Source organism: Orbicella franksi, chromosome 7 (genome assembly GCF_964199315.1).
Source record: "Orbicella franksi chromosome 7, jaOrbFran1.1, whole genome shotgun sequence".
NCBI classification, from domain to species: domain Eukaryota; kingdom Metazoa; phylum Cnidaria; class Anthozoa; order Scleractinia; family Merulinidae; genus Orbicella; species Orbicella franksi.
In genome coordinates, this window is record NC_138151.1 from 8,363,831 (window position 1) to 8,391,693 (window position 27,863).

General features: G+C 39.4%; 1 protein-coding gene across 1 annotated transcript; it reads left to right on the top strand.

The window, feature by feature from the left end:
- The first annotated feature begins 241 nt into the window (after positions 1-241).
- LOC145493295 (histone-lysine N-methyltransferase 2B-like) lies at positions 242-26,922 on the top strand. Its single transcript, XM_081472725.1, has 33 exons — positions 242-577; positions 692-1,493; positions 3,235-3,284; positions 4,448-5,505; positions 5,942-5,989; positions 6,548-6,615; positions 7,540-7,730; positions 8,058-8,174; positions 8,629-8,754; positions 9,607-9,699; positions 10,271-10,324; positions 10,618-10,929; positions 11,067-11,126; positions 11,856-11,933; positions 12,291-12,401; positions 13,292-13,380; positions 13,850-14,013; positions 14,858-14,988; positions 15,609-15,806; positions 16,283-16,441; positions 16,811-16,931; positions 17,738-17,816; positions 18,558-19,405; positions 20,054-20,128; positions 20,735-20,769; positions 20,854-20,961; positions 22,299-22,348; positions 22,617-22,739; positions 23,398-23,487; positions 24,422-24,551; positions 25,024-25,119; positions 25,856-25,923; positions 26,497-26,922. Exons 1-33 carry the CDS (start codon positions 392-394, stop codon positions 26,600-26,602), a joined length of 6,024 nt encoding a protein of 2,007 aa, XP_081328851.1. The 5' UTR covers positions 242-391; the 3' UTR covers positions 26,603-26,922.
- Positions 26,923-27,863: the final 941 nt, after the last annotated feature.

Below are 27,863 nucleotides of genomic sequence, written 5' to 3' on the forward strand. Positions count from 1 at the left end.
GGAAATTTGAAGTCTGATACTGCTACTGTTACGTTTGATTTAACTTTCAATGTACGCTAAATCATTGGAATCAACCGCGAGTCCCGCGAAAACACTTCAAGCGACTTGCGCGATAACCGGACATTTGGGGAATACCCTTGAGGCCTGGTCACTCAATCGGCAGAAAGTGAAGTTGGCATCCCCCGTGCGATAGTTTTGTCTCCGACTGACGTTTGAATTTTTCATTTGATTTTCGTCATAGTACCAGCCAGGCTCTGGAAAAGTGGAGGCTACAACAAAACGATGTCAAGTTCGTCAAAAACTATTTGTTTATTCCGTTTTCTCCCATAATCGTGTGCGGTCGTGGAAGCACGTGTGGAGAGATGTGTACTCATGCGCAAACAGAGGCAAGATGGCGCGAATGAAATATCCTGGAACTAACAAGGCCCGATGTGTGCCGGAGAAGAAGAAAAAATTCAGCATGTCGAAAGGGATGAAAACACAGCAACTAGAAAAAATGCCGAAGAGTTCAGTAATCAGACCAGTTTCCATCAGTCTTCGGAGATATCGCGAAATATTTGGAGATTCCGATGAAGAGGTGCTTCATACAGTTCACCAATGCATACTTCAGTGTTTTGTTTATGCGACTCTTCGTCTCTTTCATTAATCGAATTTGATCGCCTTCTTATCTTTTGATTTCCTTGGGTTTTAGGAAGAAGAATTCTATGGCTTTCGAGCAGAGGAGCTGGGTCTTAAGGCGTATCGCTCGTTTTCTGTCAAAGACTATCTGGATGGCAGCGAAAGAGTGAGCTATAGAAAAGATGGCGCTCGCGATCTACATTCACGATATTCGGTTGGTAATTCGGCTAAAGTATCCACAGCTGAATCCTCTCAGCGTAAAAGTAACACAAAGGAAACAGAAAGCAAGCCAGTTGGTACGTCGTCGAGTCCAAACGTTTACGCGAAGCAGTACAGAAAAAGGGATTCGTACGAAAGAAGATTCGCGCGAACTGAATTCGACAAGACTTGTCTGTCACCGAATGTGAAATCAACAACTCAAGTCAGGGCGAATTTTGTACCGCGAGTCCAGAAACCTGTGCAACGAGAGGGCAGCAATCGTCACTTTCCGGTTAACACATACGAGGTCAATTTATTTCCTTACAGTAAAAAGAAAACGGTGCCTTTGGCGAAACAATTGCTGGCAAAAGCGAAGGAGGGCCAGCGAATTCGGAAGCAAAGAAAGTTGGACGCGGTAAACAAAGATAGCCAACAAGTGCGATCGCGATTTGGACGAGTTGTAAAGAGTAAAAAGTTAGATTACGACGATGTTACATCGCCGAAATACAAAGGCAAGGGACATGACGCGAAAACTGGGCCATCAAGTCATCGAGGAGCACACAAAAGGCCTTTAGAAGATGGCGAATGTCCCCCTAAAAAAACCCTTCGAGTGGCGGAGGTAAAATTGGAAAAAATGGATTTACCAGGCGATCAAAGAGTCTACGTGAATAATCCAGGTATCTAAATTGTTTATAGAAACTGAACGATTTTTTTTGCCTATGGTTTTTTTTTTCCAATGCATTTGTGCGAGCTGTAGGCAGTTTATTGCGTATGTGTTCTTGAGATTCAGAAGCACTGTAGGCAATGGACACAAATAGATGTTGACTCCCCCCTCCCTCCCCAATCATTCCCTAAACGTGATCAAAATCTAATATTACTCTATTAACAATTTAATTGCATTCTAAACCAGACATTTTGTGATATGAAATAAAATAATTATCTAGTATATTTTGTCTTGTTTTACCACTAAACTCTCAGAACCAAAGTCATAAGGAATAAGCTTTCACTTAGGAGAATTGAGTTTTGTAGCCACAGCTGGGCAACATGCAGAATGCAAACTGAATCTGTGACATTTGGCAGGCTTCAGGAGTTCAATTTAAATTTACTAACTGCTTTCACATAGCAGAAACAGAAAAAAAATGCTGTCTATATCAGTTATACCTCTGTCTGTGATATAATGGCTGTATACATTAAATCAGTCAAACATGATTTGTGACAATTTTAGTGGCTTTAATTCATATATTTTACATGCAGTTTCCCAGGTAACAGTTAATTTGTGTGGTTGTATAGAACTCAGCATTTATAAGGGATTTCAAACATATTTGCCTTATTTCGCGTGATTTGACGACACTTGATGTAAAATGACATTAAATCACAAATAATGATAATAACCATAAGCAGTAAATTCAAGTTGGAAAATCGGTTTTTAATTGAATGATTTTTAGTATTAAAAACTTGCAAGTCTCCAGGAAAAATGGTGAAAAAAATATCTTTGTAGTTTATTAATTAATGAACTAAGTAAACATAGTTGCAAAAAAAGGGCTTCAAAGAGATTTTAATCAATTATTTCCCTGTAGGAATGTGATGGTTTAACAACTAAGCAATCTACATTTTTAACTTGTGAATTGCGACCGCAAATTACTAGTTTTATGTTACATTTAACTCACTATCTCTTTTCTGATTGGCCGAAAGTGCACAGTGAATTTTCAAAACCAACACCTGTGACATCATCAAGCTGCAGATTATACAATAATCATGTCAAGGACACTCAAGGTCATGGGTAATCATGTCATGTATGACCGCAGTGCATGATTTCTAAGGGTAATCACGTAAAGTTCACAGGCTTTGTGTTGCTTGCTGTCAGTGAAAAAGCAAAAACACGACTTCCATTTTTTTTTGTTCAAATAAAACAATTATTAGATTCAGTTTCTGTGATATCCAGAATAATCAAGGTCTCAGTAAGGGTTATCAGCTGAAGGCGAAGGCTTCAGCTGACAGAAACCTCATCCAATAATTGTTTAGAAATGTGTGATCAGATAATAATTGTATTTATATCCTCATGGAATCAGGGATGTGTGACTGTGAACTTCGGACTGATAATCAGGATAGATCAGTCTGATAAACCAAGTATCAGATTTATTTTCTTGGCTTTGCAACCTCTTTAGTTGTTTTATGTACTGTGCCAGAAAATATCCATGCCCTTCCCACGGTATGTCTTTTAGTTTGAAATCCCCCCTCCCAATCCCCTGGAAATTCCAGTGTAGCTTCATTCTGTCCTTTTAAAATTTTGGCTTTTGAACCCCCCCCCCCCCCCCCACCCTCCCCTTGGGGTGGGTATGGATATTTTCTGGAACCGGTCAATTTCTCACTTGCATAGCAGATGTAGTTATTTTAAAATTTAAATTTATCATTCAACAGAGTCACCCACAGGCTTTGAAATCCAGCCTCTCAGTGCCACAGAAGCAAAGGTAGGAACAGATATCCATAATAATCTCTGTGTACTATTCCTTTGTGTTGTGAATACAATCTTCATTGCGTGTTTGACCAACTGCTTAACTAGACCTTGATTATGTAAACACAATAACATTTCAAGCATGCCATAACTGCTGAAAAACATGGCTCCTAGGTTGACTTCAAGAGAAACTGTTGTGCTGCATTGGCAGGCAAACAAACAAAATGCTTATTTAATAACTGATTGTCAATAACTGACAATCAATTGAGCATTTCATTTGCCTCTTATAATTATTATAAGATAATAAAGATAAATTAACTGTCAAAATTTCAAATTTTCTAAAATTTTCTGATTTTTTATTGCAGTTAATTTATTTAATATTATCTTCAAGTTAATAATCAATTAAGTATATGTACACCATTTAAACAAAGACTTGGACTCTAACAGATATTTTGTAAGTCAACAAAACACTCTTTACCGGTATTTGCTTATGGAAATTCAGATTTAATATTCTGAAATACTTTTTTTTTTAAATGATACTTATGCATGACTGCACTCAAACTTTACAGCATTTTGGTCACAATACAAACAAGCACTAACAGCTTCACTGATGTAGCTAAGAGCTGGCTGCCAGCTGATTTTATTGCCTGAAAGAGAGGTTATCACCACCTGAAATTTCACTTGAAAATAAAGACTCAGTCCAAGTAAGACCAGAAAAAGCAGCTGGCTTGTTTAAGTGTTTTCTTAAATACTTCACCCATTCTGCTTGCTTGGAGCTACAGTGCAATACAAAGTGACCTCAAAGTGACCTCACGGCTCATTTCATTTTGGGAATCTTGCATTGTAATGTGTTTCCTGTCTACTGCTCTGAGACTTGTTACAACCTGGGTAGTCTCTGTTATGGCTGAGTTCCAAATTTCGCACTAAATCAACGCATTTATCTTAGCTGCAACAAAACATGTACTATATCATGTGTGATCTTTCTGGCTTGAAAAATATAACCTGAATGAAAACTCTGTACTCTCCCAAAATGAGAAGTTACGCTACATGCACTGTGCTACCAGCTTGATGCTCAATATTGTTTTAAAAGTTTGTTTTATCTAAGTAATGGATTTCTTTCTGTAGTTTACTGGTAATCATTCTATCAACTAGGATACAACTTTGTTTATTCTTTCGCAGTCTAATTTTGAATTCACGGACGTGTCACATCAAGATCCTTCCATGGATATGGCGCCTCAGTATTGCTCTCTCACCAGGAAAGTCCGTATCAAAAATGCGAACAGAATAAAAAATGTCATGAAGGCAAGGAATCATTATCAGCAGGCAAAATTCCCTGGTCGTGGACAGAGGGCAAAAACTGTTAGAACTTCCAATTCATCACAAGCTTCATCACTCAATGAAGTTATTGGGAATGATTTAGACAATAACCATATAAAGAAATCTGCGAGAATTAAACTTAAGAAAAAACCTAAAGAATTGTCTGCAAACAAATGCAGGGAAGAAGACTTAGAGGACCAAGCTAGTGATGCCTCGTCAATTTCAGAGGTTTCAACTTTAGGTAGTGATGTTTCCAATAGAAAAACTAACAGATATGTGTTTAAATCAAAACGCTTGCAAGAGTTGCAAGAGAAAATGGACAGCGAAACAATGGAGGATGTATCACTGGCAGAAGAAACTAGTTCAGGAGAACCAAGTAGAAGAAATTCTAAGGATCAGAAGCCAGAGGAAAGTGAAGCCCGTGTTAATTCAGAAAATGAAAGGAACAACCATCCAAGATCAAGAAGACAGAGTCAAGACCAAGAGGAAAATCATACAAATGAAGATCAAGATTCTGAAGGACCGGCAGTACCAAAGAAGAAAAAACGAGTAAGTGAGAAAAAGACTTCTTTACCTAGGTTGCAATCGTTGAAAAATGATGATGAAATTCCCAGCTCAAGTGAGGATGAGGAGAGCTGTAAGCCACTTGCACAGATCAAGAAATATATCAAGAAAGAACAAGTAAAAGAGGCACAGGAACCCCAAGAGAGAGTTGTGAAAAAAGTTATCAAGGTGGTAAAGAAAATAAGAACAAAGAGTGGGGAGACAAAAACAAAGGTTGTGAAAATCATCAAAAAGATTGGTGTAAGAAAGAAAGCAAAGGATGTCTGTAAAGTGGTTCCAGGAAGGAGGCGGAGCCGCTGTGGCAGCTGTAGAGGGTGCAGAATTACAGATGATTGTGGTGTTTGTCGCTGGTGCAAGTAAGTTTGTGTATTTGTTTTGGCAGAAAGTTTTATGTTGAGGAGTTCTAGGGTTTTTGTCCAAGGCTACTGGTACAAGTAGAAATCAATTTTAATTGTGTTCTTTTTAATGTCACTAGTCAGTGTTGGGTAGACATGCTGCAATATGTGCTTGTTTATCTTAATATATGGAACCAACTTAGATTTTCTGTTCCTTGTGAATCAGTGTTCCAGAGAAGAATTTTGGTTTAAAACCCAACAAGATCACCTAACTGCATATCCCTCCAAAAATTGTTAGAAAACTTATTGACTCCAAGTGCCTTTAACAAGTGTAGTCAAACCTGTTATACATATATAACATGGTGGATATGAAGGAAAAGTGTTTGTGTTAAGCCATGGAAAACATTGCTTTGATGGAATAATGTTTGTTTTTTAAACATCTGCATTTACTTTACAGGGACAAGCCAAAGTTTGGTGGACCAGGCACTAGCAAACAGTCATGTGTGTAAGTACTTGTATGCCTTAAATTGGTCAATTGATCAATACTATATGATATTATACTATATCATTCTTAATCATACTTTGATAATTGCTAAACAGTATTTATATTCTTGTAGACAGAACAAGTCTCTTCCTTCAATTCCAAAATTAAAACGATTCACCAGCTTGAGACAATGATCGGAAAATCAAAAAATAAATTAAAAGCTCACAATATGAAATGGGGCAGGTACAAAATCCTGTGTTGTTGCTGCGCTCTACTAGTATCATATCTAAAAGTAGAAGAGAGTTAAGAGAAGCTGAGGTGTGTGTATGTAAATGTATGATGTGCCGTGTCTGTTTGTTTATGAGTTATGTGTTTATAAGAAAATTGGTAAGTAACTTCAAATCAATAAAAGTATGTTGATAAAATACAAAAAATACTATATTATTATACTGTATTATAGCAAAATAAAAAGCAGAGGGATGGTGGCCTCATAGTTAGTGCACTCATCACCTGGAGACATTCTGATAAGCCTTAGAGAGTAAAACAACTCAAAAGTAAAGTCATTCATTTTAATTTCAGGAAACGCAAGTGCATTAACCCACAGCCTCCAAAACCACCAGGTGAAACTACTAAGAGAGCTGAGAAAGGTACTTCAGCATTTTGTCATCAGTATTTGATATTTTGTATTATTTTAAGACTTTGTGAAATATCTTTTGTCGTCTCTAATAATAGACCTCCATTTATATTTTTTCAATGGAAACTAGTCTAGTATCAAAAATAACTACACTAGGGCACTGAAAGTATCAAAGGGTGTTATCATGAGGTTGAAATGCACGAGGTTTTGATCTCAAGACGAAAAAGCCAGGAGGCTTTTTTCTGAAATTCTGGGCCTATGTTTTGGAAAAATAATTACTAGTAACAAATTAGCACTTGCTGTACTCTCATTAATTCATGTAAAACTTCATTCCGGTGATCAGGTGGATTTTTTGTGTGTAAACAAAGGCTTTTAGTTGTAACCATCGCAGAATCCCAGTGACAGTGCCTCTTTAAGTTAATGCTGTTAAATGCAATTTAACAAAGTTTACAACAAAGATTAGCTGATACTTCCGGTCAGCGGTATTTTTATACTGCAGTGTCAGTGCACTTTGCCATTGTACTAGCATGTTCCAGCCTGGCGATCCCTGGAACTTTTTAGTCGTAGGATTGAGCAGTTTCCTGCATCCTTCTGCCCTCCCCCCTCCCTCCCCTCACGTCTTCACTGTTAACTCAGTGCAACGGGTGCCCGGAAGACGGTGTGGGGGTTAAGGCTGGGTTGCGGGGATTGCCAGCCATGGGAGCATTACACTGTGAAGGGGCCAGCTGGTCACAGTGGAGGTCCCTGGATATTCCAGGCACCCATCTTACATACAGCACAATGCAGTTGTTAACTGGGTACTAACTGTGAACTGCTTGACTGAAACATGCATTTGGCTATTTACTTTTAAACAGTGGGAGCGAATGAGAGGCAGCTGTATTCGCAGGCTAACTTTTTAGTGGCATGACTGAATGATATGTGTTATTTTTGAAAACAGTTTCTAATGTACCAGTGAAGAGGAAGAAGCTGCCCGCAAAGAATGAACTTACTCTTAAAGGGAAACATTCTAAGAAAGGTCAAAGCCAGTTGCAGCCCTCTGCCAAGAAACCTGCTGCTCCAGCGAAGCCTCCACCGACTGGCAAAAGACAAGCACTTGTGGACAGACCTCTAGTCAAAGTACCTTGGAGTGTGAGTACAGAAGTTTTTACACGTATATACAATAAATTTGAAATCTTAAAAAAAGTAGGTACCTGGAATTAAGCCTTGGTTATGGAAGCACAGAAATGTTAAAATTATTTTCCAAACAAAATTAAATTAAAATGAAATAATAAAACATCAAATTCTTGACTCAATTCTAGGTGCTTCAAATGTGTAATCTGACAACTTTTGTCTCACTTTTTAGGTTTTATCAAAAGTCATGGGATACAAAAAAAACTTAGGTTAAGCTACTTCAGTTAAACAAGATTGTTAAACTTTTGTGGTTCAATTTAAGTTTTAATTTTTTTCATGTAACAGGACAACAGTACAGAGGAAGAAATCTGGAAGGAAGGATTTGCAGTTTGCTTTACAGCTGGTGTGCCAAGTATAGTAAAGGAGCTCTGTTTCCTCTGCGGCAGCAGGGGTCAGGAAAAGGTTTGATAATTTTGTTGTTTCACTGATATTTAATTTGTGTAACCTACATGTTTGACAACTAAGCAGTAGAAAAGTCAGAATTCAAGTACCAGTAATTCGCCACAATTGAACCAAAAATAACTAATAATTTGATTGTGTGTAAACATTTTGCACGACAAAGCATGACACATGTGACATGCAAGTTCCCTCTCATCTGTAAGTAGAAATAGAAGAGAATCTCTGTCTCACAGCTTAAATAATCAACCTCTCTTGGCTACAGTAGCTGTGTAATAAGACCATCAAGGAGAATGTGTTCACTTAAATGGAGGCTTAAAGATTTAAAACAATATAAAAACCCTCAACTACTACTTTAAGTGATGCCAAATGAGGGGAAATTGTTTGATGCCAGGTCTTTTGTAAGTCTTATTATCTTTCTGGTCTTATGTATTGTCTTTTGTAAATCCTCGTTTTCTAGATGTTTTACTGCAGAGTGTGTGCTGAGCCTTTCCATGGGTTTTGCCTTGATGAGGAACCAGTGGATGAAAGTACATGGTGCTGTGACAATTGCAGTAGTTGTTCTGTTTGTGGATATCAAGACAAGGTACATTTCATGGCAAAACAGGGCTGTCACTTAGGGCCATAACCCATAACACCTGTTACAGCTGAGTATGCTTGATTTTCCCTTGATGCTATGGGTGAAAGTGCTAGCTTGTTGTTGATAGAATTAACCCACAAAGTAACAAGTTTGCTACGGTTGTGGAGAACGCAGCTTGAGGTGACTCAAAACTTAACAACAGCCCTGGTTAAAAATTAGGCCTTTATGTTGTTATTGTTACTGAATTACACTTTTTGGAACAGAGCTGTTCTTTTATTCCAGCAATAAGAGAGGTTGTTTTGTGGAAAGTTGTTTACTGTAACTGGAATCAGTTTATTTTTAGGCTTGACTTACCCAGCCTTATAATCCATCAAATATTTTTGTTCGTGCACGATTGCTCAAAACACATCACATGACTGTATATTCCCCAGGTAAAACTGGGAAATATCCAAGAATATTCCCCAATTTTCAAAACTGCACATGTTGGGAAAAAGATTTGAAAAATAATAAACACATTAGCTTCCATTTGGGGCAAAAATATGCTTCGATATTAAATTTGTCCTTGAACATTATCTGTTCCTTGAAGCTCACAGTTTTCCTCAAGGTACGCTCTCAGAAAACTGTTCGCTTCTTGGAACAGATAATGTCTGCGGACAAATATCCTAGCATATTTTCGTGCCAAATGGAGGCTATTATTTATATATTACACAACTTTCTCAGAGTAAATTGCTTATCATAAGTCCACTGCTTAACCACAGCTTTTGAATCAAGCTTTCACATGTGGTCAGGTGGGAGTGGCATTGGGGGGGGGCCCCTCCACATTTGTGCTTCTCATGTTAAATTCTGTTTTCTTTTCAGCTTTTGATGTGTGATCGTTGCCAGCGTGGGTATCATGTGGAATGTTTGGGTCCATATTATCCCAGTGAACCAGAGGGCGAAGATGATGTGTGGGTTAGTAAATGGTGATGTTATTTGTTGTAATCCATAAAATATTTTCAATTGCACACGATTGGTCTAAGTGTGTCATGTGACTAAATATACTCTAGGTAAAACTGGGCATGGGAATATCCAAGTGATATTCCCCAGTTTTTAAAACTGCACATGTTGTGCAAAATATATGAAGGATAATAAACACAATAGCCTCTATTTGGCACAAAAGTATGTTCAGATATTTGTCCATGGACATTATCTGTTCCTCAAAGCTTGAGGAAAACTGTTTGCTTCTCAGAAAAGACAGTGTCTATGGACAAATATCCAAGCATATTTTTGCGCCAAGTGGAGGTTATTGCTTTAAATTAATTATGGTGGATGTTGTACTTTGTTCAAAACATTTGATAAATCAGAATGAACAACATAGTCAAACCTTATTCAGGCTGGCAACGTAATAATTTAACAAGAAGATCAAAGAAATGGAAAAAAACCTTAGTTTATTACAATGGAGATGGTTTATTTTAATGAGACTGGAGCTTTAGAAAATTACCTGACTATGACAGAAGTTGATGTTGGCTACATTTCTTGCCAGGTGTGTGGTCGATGTGTTCAATGTAAGAATTGTGGAAGGAGAACTGCTGGAGATGTAAGTACATTTATTCAATAAATGTATTTTTGGCTAATATTCTCCTTCATCTTTGCACATGTACACATGTAACATGAGGTTAATTAACCAAAATGAAGAGTATGGCACATCTTGAAAATTTTGAGCTAAATTTTCCAATTTTGTTATTGTTATCCATCTCATTGATAACAATCCTCTTTAGTGCTTTTTTTGCCTTAGTGAACTTTCATTTTGAGGTTTTGCTGTATTGGAAGGTAATGTGATACATGCTAGCCACTTAGTTTACTCATCATTCTAAGTAACATTTTCTGCAGGATCCTGAAGCGCTGTGGATGCTTGAATTTACACATTGCCAAGACTGCGGGCGTCAGAGGGAACAGAACAACTTCTGCCCTCTGTGTGACAAATGCTACTCTGATGATGACTTTGATTCTCAAATGGTGTACTGTGTCCAGTGTGACCACTGGGTTCATGCCGAGTGTCAAGGCATCACTGTGGATCAGTATGAGTGCTTGCGGGATTTGCCAGAGGATGTACAGTTCATTTGTAAACAGTGCTGCGAGGATCAATTGACGTCATCTTGGTATAAAGAGCTGATGGAGGAAATGGAGGCAGGATATGAACGGGTAAAACAACTTTGATATTGATATATCATTGTTCAGTTTTTCTAAATCACTGTTATAAAAAGACATTGACATTCACCATTCATTAGCATGTCAATTTTTGAGGACAACAGAATTCTTACTGTGTGCTTTTTTCGTAGATTGTAGATGAGATCAAATCTTGCAAGGCATACCAGCAATTTAACTCTCATTTTGAACAGGTATGATAAATAATAACAAGACTCAAGAAAATTGTCCTGTTTGTTAGCCATGGCTAATGACTTTTATTTAAAGAGGTAGTAGTTTAGCAGGTGATATCTGATGGTTAATGGCTCAAGTCCTGCTCAAAAGTGCTTTTCTCCACCCAATGTTTGTTTGTTACTGGTTACATTTTGAGGAGGATTGACAACAAAATATTACTTGTGGTAGACTTAGCTGGCAGCCCATCCCATGCCTGCCTCAGAATTAAGCATCATCAGTTTTGATTTTCACTAGCTCGTTGAACAGAACAACGAAACCTTTAAACCCAATCGGCCTCAAGCTCCGGGCACTTAACTCTGGTTTTTGCAGAATGAAATTGCGAGAAGTATGTCTTTTGCTACTCCTCCTGGACTGTCGTAGGTCCCCCCCCCCCCCCCAGCCTTCAGCCAGGCTGCCCTAACGATTTTCCATCACTCATTGATACTCCTGTTGTGGAGAGAGGCTCTCTGAGAGTAAAGTGTCTTGCCCAAGAACACAACACGATGGCCCTGATCAGGACTTTGACCCATACCGCTTGTTATGGAGTGAAACGCATTAACCATCAGACAACCATGTCTGCCACTCACATTTAACAAGCAATGTCTATTAATCATTAACTTTTCAATAACTGAATCAGAGACAGTTGTAGAGATTTGTGACTGATGTGACCTCACCCTTAATTCTTTCAATTTTTCTTACCATTGTTGCAGCTTCAAGCTGACAATGGCTATCCTAAAGACCTGGATGCAATTATGGCAAAAGTGAAAGAGCAACAGTACATCACAGTGGTGAGTAATGAAACATGTTTTTTGCTGGCAAGTCCCACATCCTGTTGCAAGATGTGCAGTATTTTCTTTCGGTCAAGCAGAGGAAAACACAAGAGAAAGGACCCATATGGAAGAGTTACACTGTTTTACCTGTACTGTTTGCTGAATAGTTTGTTTTCTGGACTGTAAAAGGAAAATAATTAGGGTTTTTAAAAGAGATATACTTAATTTATCCACAGTTTGTGTAAACTGGGCAATATACTTGAAGGGAAAATCCCACGATTCTCTCTAAATGAATCTCATTTATTTTTCACAGCAGAGTAGAATATTGTGGGGATAAGTAGCTCGTTTAAGTTTTCTCTGTGTTTTATTTAACAGGAAAGCTTTTGTGAAGAGGTGACAAAGGTGTTAGACAAAGTCTTTGCCCTTGTAAAGCCAGACCCTGATCTGACTGAACAGTGGAGCTCTCTGTATATTACATTTTGTAAGGTGAGTCTGCTAACTGAGTATTTTTAGAAAGTATACTGTAAGAAGTTGAAGATGAATTTATTTCTTTTTAACAATTAGATTGCAAGTTAAGATTTCTATAGAACAATTAGATTATAAGCTTGAGATTTCTATCGACATTGTCAACTGTCACGCATAGAAATTCCAAGCAAATAATCTAATTGTTTTAGTGTAAATCTACTAGTCGTTCAAAACTTTATCTAAATCCTTTTCACAGACACTTCGAAAACGCCAAGAAGCGGCCATCATTTTGTTCACAAGGGCACACTGCTATGCTACTCACTAGCTATCACAGAATAGATAGTGAGTAGTGTAGCCAATCAGAGAATGCCATTTGTGATAGAATGCTAGTAGATTTATACTAGTGTGTGATGGTTCACAAGGGCACAACCCAAGTCCGATATCACATACTGAAATCAAGAGCAAATAATCTAACTGTTTTCATATAAATCTGCGAGTCATTCAGAACTTATCTTAATCCTCTTCATGGACACTTCGAAAATTCAAACCTTTTTGAAAACAACTGTGTGCACTGCTAGACTACTTACTATCTACAACAGCATAGGTAGTGACTAGCGTAGCGCAGCCCTAAAAGAGAACGGCATTTGCTATAGAATGCAGGTAGATTTATACTAAAACTCATTAGAAACACAGGCCTAAAATTAACTGTTGATGTATGGTTGTTTTCCTTGCTCCCTGGAGTGAATTTACTTTCATTTCCTCACAGCATCTCTTGAAAGAAATCATAGAAAACATTTACTCCATGTTTCTATTGAGCTATAGAACCCTTTTAGGCTTGAAAGGCTCTACATGTTTACTTTAATCTATTGACTACTTGCTGAGATTAACACTGTTTTCTCTTTGACACTCAGGAACTAGCGTCAATGTTTCCGTGGCATAAACTCAAGGGTAAAGGAGATTCTGAGGAGGAAGATGAGAACAGTCAAGTTTCCCCTCCCAAGTAAGCAATAATTGAAAATAACCCTGATTTCAATTCACCATCTATAATGTTGGGTGTGCTGGCCTTTTTTATTTACAATGGAGTTAATGTCTTAGGCAAATGTAGAAGCTGAGGGCAGGGTTCCTGCAATGTCTATGGGCAAGGCACCTTCGTGGGGAGGGGGGGGGGGGGACTCCCAGATAAAAAGGACATGGGTGCTTGTTGGAGCTTTTAGGGGTTAAAAATGCAGCTTTGGCCCCTCTCACCTGGTGTTCAGCCTCAAAAGGCTTTACTGATCAAGATTCAACAATACACTTGAAACAGTCTTCCCAGCACAACAGAGTGAGGTGTCTTGCCCAAGAACACAACACAATGTTCCCGGCCAGGGCTCAAACCCGGACCACTCGATCCAGAGACAAGCATACCAACCATGAGGCCACCGCGCCTCCAACCATTGTCCCAAAGTTGAATCATATTTTCTTTGTTACAGTGGAATGATTGGACCCAGTATCTGCTTTGAGTTTTGGGATCATTCTTATGTTTCCATGAAGAGCAGCCAAGAAAACTCTGACACACCACTGGAGGCAAAATGCCCATTACCTTCCACAGAAACTCTTCCGTCTAGTTCTTTGCCCTCACAGCAGGAGTTGAATGGTAAGAGTTTTTTTTTTTTTTACACTCGCATGGTAGAATAATTATGGAAAGAAAGACACATTAAAACAATTTTCTGTTTAACAAATAGATTCCACGTTGCTGCACGTCTGTTCAGTAATAGATCACAGATGACATCAAAATGCAGTATGACGTCAAGAAAGTGCCAAGCGAGCTGTTAGGCCTCACTTACAAGTTCTTACCACACTTGACTGCGATCTATTACCGAAGAGACGCTCAGCAACATTGATTCTATCTGTTATATATAATAAAGAAACAAAAAATTGTTAATACGTCTTCTATACGTCTGTCCTCCAATAGATCATGGGTAAGAACCAATGAAATTGCGAGAATAATTTAACATATTGTATAAATTCATATTTTCCATTGTAAACCAGCGGATTTTTAAGAAGAAATTCTTACTGTTATGAAACATGCTTGGCTTTTGGAAGCTACATGCATGGCCTAAGTCTTTATTTCTAGGTTAGGCCTTCTATCCAGACTAATCCGTCACGAAAACAGAGCTTTTCGAAAACGTTCTTCAAACCGGTAGGAATTTGGAAACGACGGCTTTGCGTTTTAGTGTGGACACAGAACATTTTGAAAACGAAGCTTTTCATCAACGAAGAGGTTATGACCATTGTGATATTTCCCTGCTCGAGTTTTACTTGAACACAAATCCAAAATGACCGGTGATTGTTGCATTTTCAAATTTCTGCGGCGTAGTGTGGACGGAAAACATTTGACGTTTCAAATTCCTCCGGCGTAGTGTGTACGCGGCTTAAGTTTGTGACGCTGCTGGCCCTATCATCCAAAATCCTTGATTTCGTGTGTTGTGAATCTGTAGCTGAGGAGGAAAAGATGGAGGTGGACGATAACCAAGATCAAGAAAAGGACAAAGTAGCTGATGAGGAGCTCATGGAAACAGACAACAACGCTACTGAAGAACAACAGCAGCAACAGCAGTCATCGAATGCGGTAAACAATTTCACTAAACCTAAGTAAAATAACATGAGCGATGTGAGAATTGTCTGCACTATGTTTTAGGCTCATATTCCTCCTGACTCATCCAACAGTGATACTTTGACCAAGATTTGCCATAAAATGTTAATTTTTTTTTTTTTTTTTGCGGTGGACAGAATTATCTTGCAGTGGAAAGAAAAACACCGAATAAGTGAGAATAAATCACAAAAAATGAACATGGTTAAGATTGGGAAAGATCGAGACGGATTACGGATGGCGAATGTCAAAACGTGTGGTCAAGTTTTCCTTTAACAGATGCGCCACGATGCACTTCATTGAACAATGTGCATGTCTTCTTATTGAAACTTGTAGGAACTGGTTTATCATTTATCTTTCCTTTCGAAAAAAATTGACGACTCTTTCCTTGAGGGAATTGGGTGTATGTGCACACGGTAGAATTGGAGAGTATATTGTTAAATAACATTCAGTGCTGATTACAAATTGATAACTGGGTTTTATTTATCTTCAGCACTTTTTCTCTATAGAGCAAGGAAATTAAAGAATGCATTTTGAAAATTTGACCCTCACAGAAATATAAAAGTATAGTTTTAACGTTTTCTTTTTTTAACTTTCAGGAGGTTGAGGATACCAGGAAGTGTCTCCTTTGTGGTGTGATGAGAGACGCTGACCCTCCCGGAGCTGGTCGTCTTCTGTGTTGTGGTTTGGATGAGTGGGTGCACGTCAACTGCGGTCTGTGGTCAGCGGAAGTGTTTGAAGATGACGAGGGCCGTTTACAGAATGTTCAAGTAGCAATATCGAGAGGAAAACAGATGGTATAACCTTTAGTTGATTATTTGTACTTTTATTTTGCACCAATCCCTGTACTCTTTTCTCCCTTTTACATGTATTTTGTATACAACAACAACAACAACAGCAGCAGCAGCAACAAGCTTTACATCCGAGACTTTGATTGCTCCCTCGCAAGCTGTAGAGCTCATTTTTTGTTTTATGTTGGTCAGTGTTTAATTAAAAGGTTTTCATTCTCTTTTGAATGCTCTTTTGATTACCTTCCAGGTGCAAAGTCCTTCCAGATGCAAATTTCTCGTGATTAACTCCCCTTCCCCGTTGGGCAATAAATGAAAAAACAAGTCTTACCCTATTTTCGAAAGTTAATTAATTAATTTGTTGTTGTTACTACTGCTGTCGTTGTTGTTGCTGTTGATTTTTTGGTACTTCTTTTGATGCAGTTGTCGCTGCTGTTGCTGTTACTGAGTTCTGATTCTCACTAACTACCTTCCTCTGCTTCTAGAAATGTGAACATTGTGGAGAAGTTGGGGCTACTGTGGGCTGCTGTGAGCCCCGCTGTCCCATGAATTATCACTTCATGTGCGCAAGAAACGCAAACGCCGAGTTTCAAGACGACAAGAAAGTGTACTGTGCTCAGCATTCCTTCAGAACCAAGAAAGAGGTTGGTCAAGTTTTGATTCCATCACTCTAGCAGTTTGAATCAGGGTTTCGCTCCCTTGTTCAGCAAATAAATACTCAGTTCCAGTTAGAGCAGTTTTCAATTGAGTGAAAAACCAAAACCATGTTAATCACTCTGGACAATCACAAAAGATACAGACAATCCAATGAACCAATCAAAACTGAAGTAATTACATGTCGCTGGCGCGAAGCGCGGGAAAGCGACCGAGTCACGATTAGTTTTGGTTTTACTTCTGATTGGATGAAAAAGTGGCGCGAGTTTCTAAGCCAATCGTGTAGCCTCGTAATAAACGTTTCGACACTTAAGTGAAAACCGCTTTGACTATGTTTTTATGTGTCTTTATTTCATCAGCTGCTGATGCGCGATGATGACTTCTGTGTGGAGCGCCGTGTTTGCGTGGATATGAGTAAAATCCGAGCGACAAAGAAGCTGTCAAGAGGATTTGAACCTCATTCTATTAACCTTGTGCAAGGTATGTAACTCACGTGCATCACGATCATGAAATAGAGCCACTTTCTGCGATATTTGAAATCACAAGAATCAAAATATGAAAGTGTTCTAAGGTTTGAAAATACCTTAAAGGTTGAAATAAAACATGAAGGGTCAAGCATTGTTAAGATTGAGAATGATTGGGACGGATTGCAAACGGCGAACTTGGTAGTCTTTGCAAGATGCACAGTCGCGACTTAGCTCTTACGAGGTTCACACCGTTTCTCGAAATGACCTCAAAATTGAATTTTCTTGAATTCCTCCATGTAGCCCTGAGAAGTTTATGAACTGGCCCCGGAACAGAATAGTCTGGATAAAATTACTAACTTGCAAAATCTAGCCTATTTGAGAAGATTCGATGTAATAGAACAAGCACGAAAGAATTGACTACAAGCAGCCCGTCTTAGCTCGTGTCCTGTCGAGCGCGACGCGAGAGGAAAATGACGCGCACGCAAGGGCAAAAAAACCCCATTTTTTCCCTGGCGATGTTCATCGCCTCACGCCCGACGGACTAGACGTGTTGGCTGTAATCTAGAGAAACAGTTCCATTGCATGGTTAAACATAAAGAAGAGAAGAGAAGAGTACAATTGGGGGAGAAATTTGAAGTGTTTTGAAATGTGATGAAACACTACCTCGAATGCTTGTTACACATTAGTCAAAACTAAAGCTAAGGGGTAAACGAAGAAAAAAATCCCTGTTAGTTAATAAGACAGATTTCCAAAACACAGTCGTGATTTTTTTTACGTTATGGATAATTCACAAATTTGACAATGTTGTTTATTTTGTAGGTTCTCTTACTGTGGAAAACATAGGTCGACTGAACGAATATTCTGACACTAAACAAACGCTTTATCCGATCGGTTACAGGTTGGTCAGAAAACTTTGCAAATGTTTTTCGTAGATATTTCCAGCGGCTTTCCTTTTTTGCCCTCAGTCAGCTGCAAAAATGACGTAAAGAATCGTCGCTGGTTGTTGCATAATTTTGAAATCTCACAAAGATATGCTTTGAGATCCCCCGCCCCAACCCCAATCGATGTAAGTTTCGTTTTGAGCTCCCCCTCCCGCAAAATACCCGTCCCCCTGAATATGGCATATTTAGATTAGCTTAGATTCAGCCCCTGAAAAAAATCATACATCGCCTTTTGATTATAAGGCTTCCACTGGAAAGCTTGTTTTGCTTTTTAAGTCATTAAAGTATGCCCAGTGGAGGCGCGGTGGCCTCATGGTTAGTGCGCTCGACTCTGGATCCAGTGGTCTGGGTTCGAGCCCTCGCTGTGATCACTGCGTTTTGTTCTTGGGAAAGACAGTTAACTCTCTAAATGGGTACCAGTGATTTTCTTTTTGGGGGTAACCCTGCGATGGACTAGCATCCCATCCAGGCTGGAGTTGAAATAGTCCTAGTCGCTTCATGCTACAGAAACCGGGATAAGCTCCCAGCTGTATGGACCTCTTGGCTCGACGCAGACTTTACTTATAATATGCTCAGAGACTACTGATGTTCATTTAACGAGTGCACAACTCGTTATGTGTTTCATCATTTTGTTCTATATTGCTTTTAGAAGTGTTGCGAGTTTCAGTAAATATGACTTGTTGTTGTTTGTTATCCAGGACAAGTCGGTTGTATTGGAGCGTTAAGGATCCTACTAAACGATGTCGCTATTATTGTACGGTGGAAGAGAAGAAAAAATCGTTCCCAGCGAAATCGCAACAGGAAAGTAAAGAGTTAATTGATCAACAACATCTACACAAAGTTATTTCCCACGAGGAAGTGAACAAGAAGGAAAAGCCAACGAAAAACATGACTTCATCTCACGGAGATCTTAAGAACATGGCGCCTCCTCGCAATAATATATCAAATGACTACTTAAACAGCTCGTATGGAAAGAAACTTAAAAGGATTGCCCCTCATCCAGGGCCCTCGTTAATTAATCACGCGGTATTTCCAGGAGTTCTCTTTAAGGATACGAATTTGGGACCTTCTAGCTCACATTTTTCTAAACTGAGAAGAATTCTTCCGGCTCCTCAGAAACCTCTGCCTCCTTCTCCTTCGCACTCTCCAAGGAAACTACTCGAGCACTTAAACCGACAAGCGACGCATTTACCAGCGATAATGAACCCTGTTTATGCCGAAAAATCGCCATCCGTTTCTAATCCTTCCCCGCAGCAAAAGACCACGCCCTCTAGAAGTAGAAAAACGCCTCCCGCAGCGAAAAGGACTATAAGTTTTGAGGATTCTATTCCACAGACTGTAAGACAGTTGAATTGTGATCACGAGGTGGTAGCGAAAGTGGAAGACGGAGAACTGTCAAATTCACCCGTTAAGGAAAAATCTGCCAAGTCTTGGTTAGTGAGTCTTCGAGAGAGAGAAAGAAACGCTTTGCAAAGCGAGGAACTTTCTGTTTCTTTTGTTATTACGAGCGAGGAAGGAATCAGGATTGAAGCCAACACGTGTGAAGGTATGGTCCGGATTCTAAGAACAGTTAAATTGTATTTCTATACTATGTCAAGACATTTTCAAGCGGATAGGTCTGGAGAGCAAAGAAAATCACCAACTAGCAGATATTGCCGTGATAAATCTCCAAATTGTGAGCCTGTATAACAGCCGCCCTCCCCGAATTTTTTCTCCCGGGAAGGGGTGGGGTGGTGGTTTGAAGGGGAGGAGGGCTGAAACACAGGCTACCAAATTTTCAGATCTAGAGTTAGTATTCTGAGTTTGGGATTATAAGGGTGTTTTATTGTGCTTAGTCTTTAATAAGCAAGACTCTATAAAATTTAATTCCTGTGCAACGAGCTGTTGTGTTAGTCAAAGCGTCTCCACGGCAGTACAACCAGCCTTCTGTACTAAATTCGTTTAAGTCGGTCACGCGATACTCTTACCTTGAAGCGTTGCGTGACCACCCTGGTAGCCACTGTGCAACAGAATAGGGTATATCACGCTGACTGGCAAATTCTCTTCAGATATCCGTCGATTTGCTCAAATCTCAATATGGAGCCGGAATTCTGCCAAGAAAAGTTGTTCTGACCGAGGTGTTTTTTTTAAATGGCAGCCACATAATGCTAGATGAATCGTTAATTGAAGTATTCCTTTGTGTTAACATTTTAAGCTGCCTGGAAAGACGTTTTTGAAATGGTGCAGGAAGCGAGGATAGACCGTCTGTTGAAACTGGTTCCCTTTGCAGGTATTGTTTTATATTCTTGTTTTACTTCGATACATGGAACAAATATAAAAATTCCCAGCACCCAAAACTGGGAAATTTCATGGCGTGAAATTGTGCTTTTCGAGCAACTGACCTTACCAAGTATTTGTACAAGATATGGCGGAAGTGTAATAAAACCTAGTTCACACTAGCGACAAAATGACATAATAAGGATGTTATGTCGTTATGTTTGCAGTGTGGACACCCTGACATAATGACATAATAGCAACATAACAGCATGAACATAACGATATAAGGAAACCAAAAAACTGATGTGTTCCTTATATCCTTGTGTCGATATTCACAGTACTACAGAAGGCGGTGATCTCGTTATGTCGCTAGTATGAACTAGGCCTAACTCGATCGATCGATGAATTGATTGATTGATTGATTGATTAATTGATTGATTGATTGACTGATCGATCGATTGACTGACTGACTGACTGACTGACTGACTGACTGACTGATTGATTGATTGATTGATTGATTAATTGATTGATTGATTGATTGATTGATTGATTGATTACATTTTTGTTTGATGGTCGTTCAGAAGAAGTTCTAATTATTCCTATAATTTATTCTTCCTAGGCGTGAATGGTAAATCAATGTTTGGCGTCCACCAGGTGGGTATTGTTCTCGTTTGTGTTGTGAAAATTTGGCAATTACTAAGTAGGAAACAAGGTTTAATCTCTTATTTTTTTGTACAGGAATCTGTCGTTTCCATGCTGGAGCAGCTGCCAGGAGCTCATCAACTGAAGCAGTATTCGTTCAAGTACAACCCGCCATTTGACAACAGTAGTCTCGAGGAAACACAGGTAAACTACGAAAAATATCCTGATATTAGTACATTATTATCTGCGCGTAAATTAAAAAGCTCGGTTTCGAGAAATCGATACACAAAAATTGTATTATTGCTTTGTTTATGGCGGCGAAACGGACTGCAATGATTATAACGAAGAACACTTTTAAACGAGGCGATACAGAGAGCTGTAACCTATTAATAAATGGTTTGATTATTTTATACATTTTTACGTTGGCTTTTTGCATTGCTTCGTCAATCAACGTCGTTCCAAGCCTCGCTTGAAAGGGTGTGTATGCTGATTGGTTGAGGAGTTTAGAAAGCCAACAGAAAGTAAGCAGTTGTCACTCAACGGGAACTCTGTTCTGTCCAACAGTTGTCACGCGCGCTCTTACGCATATTCAGTCCCAGTTTTAACCGCGCGCCGCTGATAGGCGATGGTAGTTATGGAAGAATCTCCTCGAAATTCTCGTCCGTTAATTTTGTCCATCCTTAAGGTTACTTCAAACCTTCGCGGGTGTCCTCCAGAAAAAAACTCGTACGCGCGCTGTTTTCAAGGAAACCCCCACAAACTATATATCAACAGAAAGGTTATAAAATGTAAAATTCGATAAAATTATGTTTTGTTTTGGAGTTTGTTTTCCAAAGTCGGCTGAGGCCGTCAACTCCAAAATGACCGACTGACGTTCCATCGAATTAATCGGGTATCAAATGCGATCGTTCATGCAAAGTAACTGTGCAGTGTTAATCACAAAGCCTCAATCTCCAAAAACGTGTCAGCATTTTCTTTTATTTCTATTGGTTATCTTTTTATAGATCTGTCAAGTTCGACTATCGAAAAATTCGCGTAACCTCTTGCGTTAAAGGCCGCCACGAGGAAAGTATTAAAATAAAGGAATTCGCTGACACGCTTTTGTTCCATATCTATCAGTGAATGTTCTGACCAAATTTCATGGAAAACCGTCAAATCTGCATACCCTATTAACTCATTTAAAGAGAAGGGATTCTCACGAAAAACGAGTGCGAGTTTTCGCCCTCTAAAGATTCATAAACATATCACGCCTTCACAGAGGAATGTGTTAACTTGAAAAGCCGCGAGCCAATGAAATAACAGAACCCCTAGCGTTCACAGTATGCAAACTTGAGCTTCGCGGACTTTAATTTTCTTGACCAAAAAAAAATCGACCAACGTAGCCCCGCGAAGGTTTGAAGTAACCTTAAAGTGTTCCTTGAAATGTTACGAGTAATAATCAAGGAGTATTCACAAGACTTTTATCTTAAACTGATTGTTCTGTAGAGCGACAGCATATTCTAAAATTTCAGTCAAAACCTTTAATGGGACCTTTTCCACAGGTTTTGAAAGAGAATCCGCATGGCTGTGCAAGAGCTGAGGTGTTCAACAGGTAAGGAAAAAAAATAGGGTGTTTGACGGCAATTTAAGTCTTGTTGTTATTAAGGGAACTCTGCAAAAAGTCTGTTTCTTGTCTCGAGAGTTCAGCTTAAAAACTTCTAAACCAATCAGATTTGAGCTCAAATGAACCGTGTACGAGGTTATCGCAATTTTGGCGCCTTTTTGTCGTAATTTTTTGTGCCGCGCAGTTTGAAAGATGTTAAGAAACGGTTGTAATAATTTTCGGTAATTTTTCTTTTTCTCTGACATTCCTCTTTCAGGACTAAAAAGTACGACATGTTCGCCTTCTTGGCTTCTGTTCATCGCGTGGCTCCGCAGCTAGAGGAAAGTACAGAGGAACAAGAGAACTCAGAACAGATGCGAGAAGGACCGCTCACTGTTAAGTACGTGAAACGCTGGGGCCAAAGGGCCCAGGTTAAAAAATTAAAAATAGGAAAGAAAACCAAAGTTTTAAAATGCAAAAATGAAAACATTTAAAAACAAACAGTACAGCTTGAAAGTACTGTTTATTAGCTTTCATTTGAATGGTCACACAACAGAGTTTCATCCACGTAAGTGACACAGCAACCAGTACCACATGAAAATACTGCTCTATTTACAATTGAATAGTCACATTACACACATGGGCTTCAGCGGCACAGAGTTAAATTGTGACAGCGTTATTTAGCAGAAAGGTTTGTCTGCAAGCTTGTTTAATTTCATCAAACCCAAATGACGCGGTAACTTTTGAGTGACGGATAAAATAGCCAGGCCTGTATAGTCGAACTTCCTGTAAGCAGACACCCTCGGGACCAAAAAAAGCGTCCGCTGAAGAGAGGTGCCCGCTTATGTCAGGTTAAAAATGCAGTGTTTGTCTGTGGCTAGGACCATTACTAAGTGTCCGCTACTCCGCCTACTCTAGGTGTCGGTTCCACTGTAATTTTAGCTCGAAAACGCCAATTCTTGTCATAATGCGCCGTGCTACGTGTTAGGAGCAAGTTGTATCACAGATTATCCTATAGGTTCGCGTGTATTTAGAATAATTCTGCAATGATTTCACAGGCGCCCGACATGTCTGGACCTTCCTATGGCCATGAGGTATCGCCACCTTAAACAGTGTTCCTTCAACAAGGATGCGGTTGCTGTGTACAGGTTTGTGTGTCATTTGATCTTTGTCTTATTTGATCCTCTTTCCCCTGAAGGGTGAATACAGCACTTTGCATTTCAAGACCTCTGAAACTTTCGAAAAGAGTCCTGTTGTAATTACCCAGGTACGCCCCGGTTTAAACGCTCTTAAAAGCCCTCTTCAAGTTTGTCTACATGAACGGGGACGAGCAAATGAACGGGCGAGCGAGTAGAAAGGAAGTGAACAATGAAAGGATTGTTGCTTCCTAATGGCTACGACAACCCAAACCAGGAGAATAACTTGTGACCAATTAGAGTGGTTTTGATTTAATTTGAATATAGGAAAGTAGTTGGTTTTGCTTTTCTAGGCTACACGATTGGCTGAAAAATTTCCCGCCACTTTTCTATCCAATCAGAAGTAACTAAAACCAAAATCGTGACTTATTGGCTCACTGTATTTCTCTCTGTTACACTGAACAAACGCGGTAAAGGCTGTAAACCAATCAGAAAGAAAAAACCGTGCAGCCCGTGTCAAGCGCGGGAAAACCGACAAAAGCAAACCAGTTCGAGTTTTGGTTTAATCGTGATTGCTTGGAAAACCAACTTGCTTGCTCTGATTGTTTATATAGCGGTTTTCAACTGAGTTTCGCAAAACCAAAACCAAACCAATTACTTACCAGTTAGACTACTCAGCCAATCTTAAAACGTGGTAAAACCAAAGTAATTTTGACACTCAACTGAAAACAGCTCTAAGAGCAAGTTCATTGCACGATTTATTGGAACCTGTGACAGAGCCGAGAAAATGTAAAACGAAAGCAAGACACAGTTACTTTCCACGGTCAATGAAAATTGCTGGTGCAAAGTTACGGCCCTTTTCATGAGCTTTTTCGCTCTTGAATCCGAAGATTGGAAAGCCTAAAACTGGGATTTAGAAAGTAAATGTCTTTTTCTTTCAACCAAGGTCTCCAATTCACGGGCGTGGCTTGTTTTGCACTCGCAATATCGCCGCGGGTGAGATGGTGATCGAGTATTCTGGAATGCTGGTCCGCTCGGTTCTCACCGACAAACGAGAGAAGTACTACGAGAGCAAGGTAAGACATCTTTAGTCTAACACTTAACTAACAACTATATACTATGTGTTGGAGCAGTTTCATTTTAATGTCCAAAGCAATGTGTAGTTAGTATTTGCTTTGAGTTTTGATTGGTTCTCTGTATTGTCATTGTAATTTGTCATTACTCTGATTTTGGTTTTTCGTCACTCAACTGAAAACTGTTCTATACCAACTCAATAACGTTAACAAAGGGAATATTAAATGTGTTAGTAATAGTAGCGTTTATAGTGGATTTAACGGAAAAGACATGTAAATCAAATGAAAGAGTTTGACGAAACTCGAGAAATGTTTAATTCTCAAATTCTCGCCTCTGATTTATCATTGCCGAGCAGATCAAATATTTGCCGAAACCGAAAGCTGAAGCAGATAAATGATCTTCGAGACTGCGAGACAAACTCGTTAACTGGAATTTGTCGTCTGACTGCGTTCATTGCATGTGTTTGTTTTTCAGGGGATCGGATGTTACATGTTTCGTGTGGACGGAACGTACGTTGTCGACGCCACAATGTGCGGCAACGCGGCTCGCTTCATCAATCATTCCTGCGAGGTACTGGACTCCACTTAGTACAGTTTAATTAATGTAGAAAGCTCAGCCCCAACAGAAAAGAAGTCGCATATCGTCGCTAAGGTTGAAATTCGAATCTGAGCTGAATTTTTCCTTAAACAGTGAGAATACCAACTTCCTTCTGGATTACCCCCGCAACAAAACCAGTTGACCTAAGCTTGGTATTCCATACCCTGGTTCCAGAGGTTTTCTTTCCTTTTTAAGCTTTTTTTTGAAATGGAGAAGCCGCCACGACATTGCGGCTTACATTTGATTGTAAAACAGAAAAGAGAAAGCTTCTTGAACCAAGGTAGATTTTCACTAGCGACACAAACATTAGGGCAAGCGCAAGGGTTCATGTAAACACAGAGAAACGTAAGCACAATTGTGGAAATGTTTGATCTCTGTGTTTGCGCTTGGTTCTCTCTGTTTGTATGGGCCCTTGTGCTTTTGCTGATTGTTGGCGAAGCAAAACTCCTCGTTGTGACTACTCTGTTGGTTTTCCAAACTTGTTCAGCCAAGAAAGCGAGAGAAACAGCAACCGCTCCCGCAGGTATTTTCATTGGTTGTGAATTAAGAAAACCAACACCGGTAAAGATTTAATGGAGTGGAATTTGACCACGCGTTTCGCTGTATTGTATTCCATGTTATTCAAGTGTACCATGATTTAACCGTGGCTGGGCTGCTTTCTTCGTTACTCTTACGAAATTTTTGTCTTTTTTTGATTTTTGCTTTTCAGTCTAACTGCTATTCTCGTGTCATAACCGTGGATGGTCAAAAGAAAATCATCATCTTCGCCGCCAGAAGGTATAAACAATTTTTTTCTTTTTGCGTCCTTAGTTCGCACACGATTGACCGTTAGCATGTTTGTTGGCGGGAAACCTTAGTTGATGTCGTAACACCAAATCTGGCCAATCAGAACAAACGTAGACAGATACTAGACCAATTAGCAGAGAGCGCGGGAAAATGTGCATGTCGCTTACAATTGCCTCTGGCTTTGTCTGTGGTTGGTTGAGGTAAAAGCGTGCGGTTCGTTTCGATTGGTCACTTGCTTTTTACCTTCATGGTATATTTCACTGAAGAGAAAATTTCACGATTCAGCGCATGCGCAAGCTATGGCTTGAACATAAAGAACCTATTTCGGTTTCTTACAGAAGCATATGTAGTTCAGTAACCACAGACTAGAACGTACTTGCCCGATTTTTTTCCCCATGACTCCCCTTGCACGTGTTTATTTTATTTTTATGTTTAATTTTGTTCAGCAGTTTTTGCTGCACAGGGATTTTTTTTTTTTGGAAAATCGCCCCCGCCCTCGAAAAAAAATAATGGTCCGTCCCTTGTGAATGAGATTAACGAAGAATTTGATGGTTTTTGTTTCAGTATCTCTAGAGGTGAAGAGCTTACCTATGATTACAAGTTCCCAATTGAGGAAGAGAAGCTGACATGCTTGTGTGGTTCAAAGCACTGCCGCAAATACCTCAATTAATTCTCAACTCTTTCCTCAAATTTTCCAACCTAGATAGACCCTTTGTAAAATAATATATTATTTATGAGCCAAATGTACAATAATAAGGTGTAAAATATTTGTCTACGGCTTGTCCAAGAATATTCAGAGTGTAACTAGTTTATATGTGCCTTTTTCGCTTTTTGTTTGGGACACTTTCTGTATGTTACATGATATTTACAACAGATTTGTACTTCTCGAACTCTCCTAATATATGACAGATCAGAGGAAAAATTATGTAATGTTCAACTGTAATAAATTATCAGTAGGTACGAAAATAAATTTTTGGTTAGATGTCTTGATGAGGTGTGTTTGGTATTGAGTCAACTTTTGTTGTTATTGTTGTTGATGATATAGCTGCGAACAAACATTCAAAGAAAAATAATAAATATGGCAAGACAACGCCCTCGCCCAACAAGTAAAAGAAGAACCACAAGTGCACATATTAAAGTACAACTCTACCCCAGTGGGCGCGGTGGTTAGTGCACTCGACTCTGAATCGAGCGGTCTGTGTGTTCTTGGGCAAGACTTATGGGTTATTGACCAAGTGTGAGGTCAAGCTAGCTGGATATTGGCCAAGTTCTTTTTTTTTTAGTGTTTATGGACCGAGACGGAGTCGAGGTCCATAAACACGCAAAAAAAGAACGAGGCCAATATCCAGTCATCTTGACCGAACAAGCTTGGTCAATAAAGGATTTATTATATGGCTTTCGGGGAATTTTTTCTTGTGGGACACGGCGGGTAGTCCCGGGCGGGCAAGATAACTCCATCTTGCCCGCTCGAGTAGCCAATCACAACGCAGGATTTGATTCATCTTGCCAGCTCACAGAGCTGGCCCTATAATAAACTTAACTCTCACAGTGCCTCTGTCCACCCAGGTGTATAAATGGGTACCATCGAATTTGATGCTGGGGATAATCCAGTGATGGACCGGCATCCCACCCAGGAGGAGTAGAAGTAGTCGAACCTTCATTAACGTCCACTTCCCTACAACGGTCACCTCTCTACAACGGCCACTTTTTTTCGTCCCGGCTGATGGTCCATACATTTACACTTATTTTAACCTCTACAATGGCCACTTAACTACAACGGCAACGGCCACTAAAGCGCGTCCCAAACTACCAAAATAACCTCTCCACAACGGCCAATTAATCACCGACCGACGAATGGTGTTTACCAAACCTCTTGTTATTTTGTAAAAGGTCCCGAAACTTGATCCATACCTTGCGTCGTTGGTCTCTGC

Excerpts from the sequence above, each read along its gene's own strand:
- LOC145493295 (XM_081472725.1), top strand. The coding sequence starts at position 392 with ATGGCGCGAATGAAATATCCTGGAACTAACAAGGCCCGATGTGTGCCG. Across the intron at positions 17,817-18,557 it reads CTTTATCCGATCGGTTACAG|GACAAGTCGGTTGTATTGGA; the intron begins GTTGGTCAGAAA and ends TTTGTTATCCAG. Across the intron at positions 23,488-24,421 it reads GATGCGGTTGCTGTGTACAG|GTCTCCAATTCACGGGCGTG; the intron begins GTTTGTGTGTCA and ends CTTTCAACCAAG.